At 43.5% G+C, this 8,590-nt stretch overlaps 1 protein-coding gene across 11 annotated transcripts in view; it reads right to left on the reverse strand.

Annotated features, from left to right (window-relative positions):
• Positions 1-8,590, reverse strand: part of SLMAP (sarcolemma associated protein) — a 200,255-nt gene that overhangs the window by 25,335 nt on the left and 166,330 nt on the right. For 9 of the 11 annotated variants that reach the window (XM_019504983.1, XM_019504979.1, XM_019504976.1 and 6 more), the window contains 2 exons: positions 4,209-4,331; positions 3,282-3,356 (listed from right to left, as the gene is read on the reverse strand). In XM_019504983.1, the coding sequence (XP_019360528.1) occupies positions 3,282-3,356; positions 4,209-4,331 (198 nt within the window). The remainder of the gene's footprint in view (positions 1-3,281; positions 3,357-4,208; positions 4,332-8,590) is intronic. The other 2 variants (XM_019504984.1, XM_019504981.1) reach the window with 1 other exon arrangement.

Here is an 8,590-nt window from a genome sequence, read left to right on the forward strand (position 1 = left end):
TAAAGGTCTGTTTTTTGGGAATTGACTTATAGGTATAGGTATATACATCAGAAGGGGTCAAGATGGGCAGACAGGCGTGAGCGTGGGGCCCATGTTGGTGCCCCAGGGCCAGAACCAACAGAGGCCCAGGACAGGGCTGCAGGAGCACAGAGCCCAGGTTGGCAGGGGAGAAGGGGAACCGGGCTGCAGTGACCACAACTGTGGCTCCCCACTCCCTGCCCACCGCCCAGCATGGAGGGAACCACCAGCACCACCCTGGTAACAAATTATATTTAATTACATTAATTCCTATGGGAAAATGGGTTTTGCTTAATGCTGTTCCATTTAACGTTCAGTTGTTCAAGAACCAATTAAGAGCTTTAAGCGGGGATTGCCTATATTAACAATCACTTTGCTGTACGTTGTGGCAGCAGTCCCTGGGACACAGACCCTGATTCTTGGAAGCAGCACATTATGACAGAGGAGGCAGAACTGCATTATAGTCTGCTAACCCAACAAATGTGCACTGGAGGCTTGGGGGGCTGGTGGGCAGCAATCTGGGGGGGCTAGGGGAGTGGGTGGGGCTGGCAGGGGGCTCCCCATGGTCCCCTTCGGCAGCCCCTCCATGCCCTACTTACCAGTAGGAGCCTGGGTCCTGCTCCCCATGGCTGGTACTTCAGCACTGGGATGAGGGCCGGCCATAAAGACACTCTGGCAGGCTACCAGAGCATCTCTGTGGAGGACTTGCGGCATTGATGAATGCACGGTCACATGGGTGGAAAACTGGCTCCAGGGGCGCACCCAGAGGGTGGTGGTGGATGGGTCGATGTTGACCTGGGGGGGTGTGGGTAGCGGAGTCCCCCAGGGCTCGGTCCTAGGACCAGTGCTGTTCAACATCTTTATTAGCGACCTGGATGAGGGTGTGGAGAGCACCCTGTTCAAGTTCGCTGATGACACCAAGCTGTGGGGTAAAGTGAATACACCGGCAGGTAGGGACCACATCCAGGCAGACCTGGATAGGTTAGAGAAGTGGGCAGATCTAAACAGGATGCGGTTCAACAAGGACAAGTGCAGGGTGCTGCACCTGGGGAGAGGGAACCAGCATTATGGTTATAGGTTAGGGGCTGACCCTCTTGGCAGCACAGAGGCAGAGAGGGATCTTGGAGTCAGGATTGACTCCAGGATGAATATGAGTCGCCAATGCGACGAAGCAATAGGCAGAGCCAACTGCACCCTGTCATGCATCAACAGGGGCATCACTAACAGGTCCAGAGAGGTCTTGCTCCCCCTCTATGCGGCGCTGGTCAGGCCGCAGCTGGAGTACTGTGTCCAGTTCTGGGTGCCGCACTTCAAGAAGGACGTGGAGAACCTGAAGAGGGTCCAAAGGAGGGCCACTCATATGGTTGAGGAGAGGCTGAGGGACCTGAATCTCTTCAGTCTCCGTAAGAGGAGACTGAGGGGGGATCTTGTGGCTGCCTACAACCTTATCAGGGGCCACTAACAGGGACTCAGGGAGTCACTAGGAACAATGGCCACAAGCTGAGAGAAGATAGGTTTAGGTTAGATATTAGGAAGAACTGCTTCACTGTAAGGGTGGCCAGAGCCTGGAATAGGCTTCCCAGAAAGGTGGTGCTCTCACGTTCCCTGGAAATCTTCAAAAGGAGACTGGATAGGCAGCTGGCTGGGGTCTTATGACCCCTGCCACCCCCAGTGTCATTCCTGCCCATGGCAGGGGATCCGACTAGATGATCTGTCTAGGTCCCTTCCGACTCACTGATTCTATGACCAAGCCTCCGGTTGCCTCAGGGCATCTGGGAACATGCCCTGCCCTGCTTTTTTCCCCTGTGGTTTTTTCTGACCCCTGGATATCCAAGGGTCTGATTTTGCCCCTGCACCACAAATTTGTTTTTTCGTTCCCAGATGTGCCTCTTGCAGCACCTCAGAGGGCTTTGAGATGCTGCAAGATGCACATGCACGCTCATGTGGCTGTGCCCATCATGTCTAGAGATGATTTTCCAGCAGTGTGACCTTCTGATTTTTATTTCACCTATCAAAACAAAGCAATGACCTACTCCCTCAACAACAGCTATCCTTATGGAAATTTGAGGTTTTTATTCACTGTTTTATTAACTAACAAAAGCACCATAAAACCCTTTCAGCTGAGGATTAAAACAGAAAGAATCAGATTCACAGAATTTGTTCCAGAAAGTTATGAGAATTTAAAAAAATAAATATATAATGAAGATGATAAAGCACCTTCGAAATTAACTGGTTAGTTGCTGAACTAGTTTGGCTTTCTGCCACCCTGCACTGCCTACCCAGAATATACTGAAGGAACTGGGGGCAGGGGGGGTTGTTGATTTTTTTTTTCTGCCAGAATCAAATTTCCTACTTTTCCTACTGCTTTGGGTTGGTTGGAGACCATTTTCTGTGGGGTTGTGTCAGAGTGACAGCAGGCCCAAAAATCAGATTCCTTCCCACATTCTTTTGTAGAAGGCTATTACCTGAGCAACAGAGAAAGACATATATATTCTTTGCTAGCACACATTACTGGAGAGCTGTCCAACTGGCAGCCTGCAAGCAGCTCTTGCTGCTGCTACAGTATTTCACTGCCTATCTCCAACACTGTTGGCTCACAGGTAGGCAAACAGTAGTCCTTCTTTGGAGGGGGGTCAGTTCATGCCAAGATGGGGGTGCAGTGTAGACAAGGGTAAGGATGGGGGGCATCATGGTGTGGGGTGTAGTCAGAACATCCAGTAAGTGGGTAAGTAGGGGACCCCCGGGATGGGGCAGCACAGCGTAACAGAATTGCTGCAGTCAAGCAGGGTTGCCTACCCAAGATTTTTTTAACACTATAGTTGGATTAAACCCCTAAATATGAACCTGGCCCTCATCCAAAGCCCAGCAAAAGAATTACATTTATGCTATGTAAAACATATGGCAGTAAAACAAGTTTGGTTGCCAGTAAAAAGTTTGCAGATTGTCAGCAAACAAAATTGGGTTGGCAACCCTGGAAATGAGTCCAATAAGGAGCTCTTATTGTAGACTCTGAAGTTGAAAGTCTTTCTAGTGTCAATAAAAACTTATTTAGGGAGGGAAAAACAGTAATCAGAAGTGTATTAATATATAAGAAAAAAGTACAAACTCTCACCTTATTTCATGAGAAATTAGACTAAGACTTATGGGTAAACATCTCCCTGTGCAAGGTATCCAGTGCTATTTGATGATTAAGAAATTATTAAAGAGTCTTTCCTTTTGGGCCTGCAATATAAAGAGCAAGGAGAAAGACAGTTGTTTCATACCTTGTAGAAGCTGTATTTGCTTGCTGGACTCCTCAACCTGCAGTCGGTATGCTTTTCTCTCTTCTTCCAATAATGCTATAAATGAAAATGGAAACTTGTCTGAAGTTTTTGTTAAATATTAATAAGAAATTATTTCAGTTTTGTAATTTGTCAGTTTAAAAGGTAATCTTAAATTGTCTCCCTCTTTTTTTTAAGGCTTTGAGAGATTAGATTGATCAAATTATCCCAAAAAGTTATCAGAGCTGGTAGTTATGCGAGTGGTTTAATAAGTTTATATTCAATAAAATATTCTATTATTTTTGGTTGTAGCGTAATTAATCTTATAATTAATATTGTCCATCTTTTGACCTTAAAAATGCAATTCTACATTATGTGGATTGCTGTGGGAGGGGAAGAAGAAACAAGTTTGTGGAGATTTCTCAAAAAGAATGCTGAACAGGATGAATTTGAAGCATACTACACTGTTTTCTGTAAAACAAACAAACAAACAAAAAAACAAAACAACCCCCCCCCCCCCAAGACTAACTGGTGACACTACAAGCAGGGAGTATGGATGACTAATCTAATGCATCAGTAATTCATACTCATGTATTCAAATATTTTGCATTTCATCAAATTACCTAAATGTATACTGATCACAGAATATCATGATTAATTTAGGTCTCTAGCAATTTAAATACTGGAATAAAAGCCACTAACCTGTCTGCAGCTTCTACATAAACATACCTTTTTCTGACATTTTAAACAGTATACAAATAAACACTGTGCTAACAGAATATTTACCGTAGGTTCAAACAAAAAAAAATAATGCAAGCATTCCCTTTTAAGATCACTTATTAAATTTATTTAAAAGGACAAGTATTTGGGATAACACTTAAGTAACATTTTAATGGGTACCCTATATAGTCAAATTTATCTGGGTCTCACCTTGAAGTTCAAAACATTTTTGTTTACTTATTCTAGCAAGCTCTTGGGCATCAATCAGCTCCTTGTGCAGATGCTGAATTTCTTGTTTAGCCTCAGTTTCTGATTGTGCACCCTGCAAGTCATCTGATAAAAGAACATTTTTATTTAAACCATGAGCCTGCAAAACAACTTAAATTACACTGCCATGTGAAGAGTGACAGTTTTTCTACTTAAGTCAAGCAGCATTAGTTATAGTAATGCTCACCACTGGGTTAGGCAGAGGTTAGCAGAAAATTTTAATATCTTATTAACATTTTGTTTTAATTTTGAAGGGAAAGCAACATTCCATTATATTTTAAAACCAATATACAGAGAAATAGGAAAACAGAATTTGTACATACATATGATCCTAATATATGGGATCCTAATGCCAAGCATACCATTTGAGATCCACAGTACTAGCAAATGTTTGGCACTACTGAAGTTTTTGTTTTAGAAAAATCTAGTTGCACATTGTTTCACTTCGATATTACTCTTAACATTTTTGGTATTTCCTTAATTTAAGATGATGTCCATGCACATATTTTAGCTCGAATAAAATTAAGTGAACAACAACAGCACAAGTGTTCTTTATCATTTTAACAGCTTTGTTAAACAGCAAAAATAAAGACCTCTGGGAATAAGAAAAAAAGACAAAGCACTGGATCAAAGGGCTAAAACAAGTCATCACTGACTGAAATAAATACAATGTATATTTAAAAAAATAATATATATTTTAGCAGAATAGAGAATACAGGAAGCAAATGTATACAAATATTCCTCACTAAAAACAGTGCATCAGCTACTTCTATCATTTATTGATAGTTGAATACTAGCAAATTGGCATGACAGACTGTGGAGGAAAACAGAGTTCTAGCACAAAATATTCTGCAAAATTAGGACTAGGATTCTCAAAGCCCATACTCAGTTAAGATCTTTCAAGTAAATGTCAACCAAGAAAGGGATTGCACAGCATAGTAAACGATATTGCCAAATGACATAAGACATAGGGGGAAGGATGAACTTTAAGCAATGCACGTCAATTGTTTGGTTGAGCAGGGGAATGCTAAGGAGAAAAAGGAGAATGAGACAACCTGGCTATCTGTCATGGGAAACAAAAAGCATGCATTACATGGATTATAAATTCTGTGTCAGAATTCATACAGGTTTGAAGTTAACACCTAAAGCATAGAAAAAAACCTTCAGTTAAGACCCAGAGCTGTTTTTACTGAAGAATCCAGATAAATTAATTAGGACTGTTATTAGTTAAGTTTTACTTTGACTCTGGCAGGCTTTGTGGCCTCAGTAAGAGCTACCACCCCTGCAGTTTTGACCCCCGTGTTGCAACACGACGGGAGTTTTGCTTTCAAGAATTTGGGGTGCCATTCCTCCCATACCTCTGCACCGATCTTATTGAAACCTGGCAGGTTTCATCCTCTCTGCAGAGTCTACCACCCCTGAAAATGTCATCCAAATCGGACAAAAAACAACAAAGTTATAGATATTTTATTGTTTCCCCATTATACCCTATGGCCAGATCTCCAAGGTGGCTCCAAAGTGCTTCGGAAGCTCCGAACCGCTTTGGAAAGCCTAATGAGGCCAGCGCTTCAACCCGGATGTGGTACTTTGGACCCCAGAGCCTCCAAAGCTTCTCTGGATCCGAAGCTCTGTCCGAAGCCTCACACAACCCTATTTCAGGCAAAAACGCCCTTTGTCAGGCTGCGGAAGTGCCTGTAGATGGTCTGTGCTCCTCCTGGATGGAGTGGTAAAGCAGCCAGAGGCCAGAATATATGAGAAAGCCAGTGAAGTTAAAATGTAAATTGTACAGGTGCACTGATACATCAGTTCAATATCAGATCAGCACCAGTATAAAGAAAATTGACAATATCAGAAATTGGCCTGATGTGACCAATAAATGCCTATGTGTGCATGAAGTCACAGTGCAGCATGCAGGCAGCAGGAAGTAGAGCCTGGCAGGGTGCAGCTGGTAAGTCTGTTGTGGTGAAAGTGGAGGGGGGAAAGAAAGGGGCATGGTGGAGGGGGAGGCAGATCAATGCCCCCTGCGGTAAGGGAGGCAGTGGGGCTGGGGCTCAGGCAGGCTGCAGTGTTGCAGTTGGGATGGGTGGCAGCAATGTTGAGCCCACCCACATCTAGGGGCACCCCCAACACCTGTGCCCTCCTGGACAAGCGGTGGGAGCAGTGGTGGGAGCCACCCTGCGCCTCTCTGCACCCCCAGATGAGCCACAGCTCCGTCCCACACCCACCTCAGCTGGGTAGCACCTACCCGAGCCCCAGCCCCACTCCCTCTCTCACCATGGGAAGCACTAATCTGCCTCCCCATGTCCCTTCCCTCCCCACTCCCCTTTCACCACACACTTACCAGCTGCATGCAGCTGCATCAGAAATCAGATCGGTATCAGCCAATATGCCTCCTTAAATATCGGTATTGGCCCCCAAAATTTTTAACTAGTTTAACAATCAGTGCAAACAGCAGCAATTAAAAGTATCCTTGCTAAACAGTTTTCAAAAGCACTCAAAGTTGGCCTAACCATTCTCACAAATCAGCAAGAGTTGTATCACTTATTTCAAAAGGAAAAAGTTAAACTGGCAAAGAAGTTCTTTGAAAAACCCAAGCCTTTGTTTTTTAATCATTTAATCCTACTGATAAAAAAATTCTAACTATGATCATATAATTCAGTATACTTCATTTTTTTCAACAAAATTATGCTGCTTGATCTCACCAGCAAGCGTGACTTACAGTAGCAAATCAAATAATTTTGTCAAAAGGCAGAGCTAAAAAAAAGCATATATACAGATGTACGTTTACAGATATACATACACACCTGCAACAGAATCTGGGAAGATAAGAAATTTCTGAAAAGTGAGAAATAAGTAGACCCATTTCAAGAATTAAACTCTGATGAATTGAAAGGGATGTTAAAAAGTTACTGCTAGTACAGAAGATTTCCAAACTCCAGCATACCTAGAAAGGGATAAAGTATACTCCTACAGTAGCAGTCTGTCAGTAGTTTCTCAATGGCTATCATCTCTGTATTTTTTCATTATTATGTACCAAGGCCAAAAGTAGGTACATGGTTCAACATTAAAACAGATTTAAGAAAGGCATTTCAAGTTTTATGCAAAGTTAACTGCTTCAGGGACATAAAGGTGTCTGTGCTGAGTACAATACATCTACTATTGCTTAGCAGATGCTAGGAGAGCTCCTATCCTATACAAGCCTTAAAAGAATAGGTTATGCCTTCCTTTCACATACTTCTACTTTGCCTCTAGGGCTGGACTTAGAAGTACTGTTAGAAAGTCAGAACAATGTGTGCTAAAGCATTCTCAGGGCATACAAGACACTTACTTTTCTCCAATTTGGCTAAAGCCAAGAACTACAATTCAGACTTAGGGAGACAACCCATTTCTCAAACTAGTCAGGCATAACACGTGGTATGAGGGACACTTGCAGAAACACTTTCTACCCAATTTATAACTGCACTTTCTAATGTCAGAATTAGACATTAAATAAATTATAATGCCCATTAAAATCATAGTAGGAAAAAGAAAAAAAAAAACTCAGCCAAGACCAAAACTTCTCCACAATGATGGAACCTAGACAAATAAAGCACCAAGACAGCTCCGTCTGCGTAGCTGCCCTCGCAGAAGGCTTCTTGGCGTTCTAGTGTGAAATCTACGCTCAGAACCATGGGTACATTCTGCTTTCTAGTCACCCCATGTCCAGGCACAGCTTGAAGACTATCTGGGGAAACAATTTAATTAAGACAAATCTGTACAACTCCCACAACAGTTCATTTCCAGAGTTTTTGAATGACCCTATCCAATATCATAACTTTGTGTGCGTGTGGGGGGGGGGGGGACGGGGGGACGGACATGTTGTCCAACTGAAACCAAACAAACTTAATTAAAACTTGAGTTTTCTTCAATATTTTGAAATCCACAGCATGTAAACTACATTATACAAGTAGTGAGCATATTGCTTAAAGGAAATGTTAAGAATCTGATAAGAACAAAACTATTACAAGTTCTGCCCATCTTGATTGCTCCCAGCAGGTCTGCTTGTTGGGCACAGACAGGGCCGTACCTGGGAGGGTAAGGAGGGAGTGTGATTTGGGGCAAGTGTCCTAGGCCCTGTGCTTTGTGGGGCCCCATGGAGCCAGGCAGAGCAGCGGCGGTGAGGAGCTTGGCGGAGTGGTGGCTCCACATCCAGCCGCTCACTACCCTCCCCCCTGGTGCTGCCAATGGCAGCAGCAGCTTCTTGAGGTCTGGGACCCGTGAGATGGGAGCAGGGCCCCGCATGGGCTGATTTGCCCTGGACCCCGCACTCTGCTCCGGTTATCTCT

The sequence above is a fragment of the Gavialis gangeticus genome, unplaced genomic scaffold (genome assembly GCF_001723915.1).
Source record: "Gavialis gangeticus isolate Ggan-Ray unplaced genomic scaffold, GavGan_comp1, whole genome shotgun sequence".
Lineage (NCBI taxonomy): Eukaryota > Metazoa > Chordata > Crocodylia > Gavialidae > Gavialis > Gavialis gangeticus.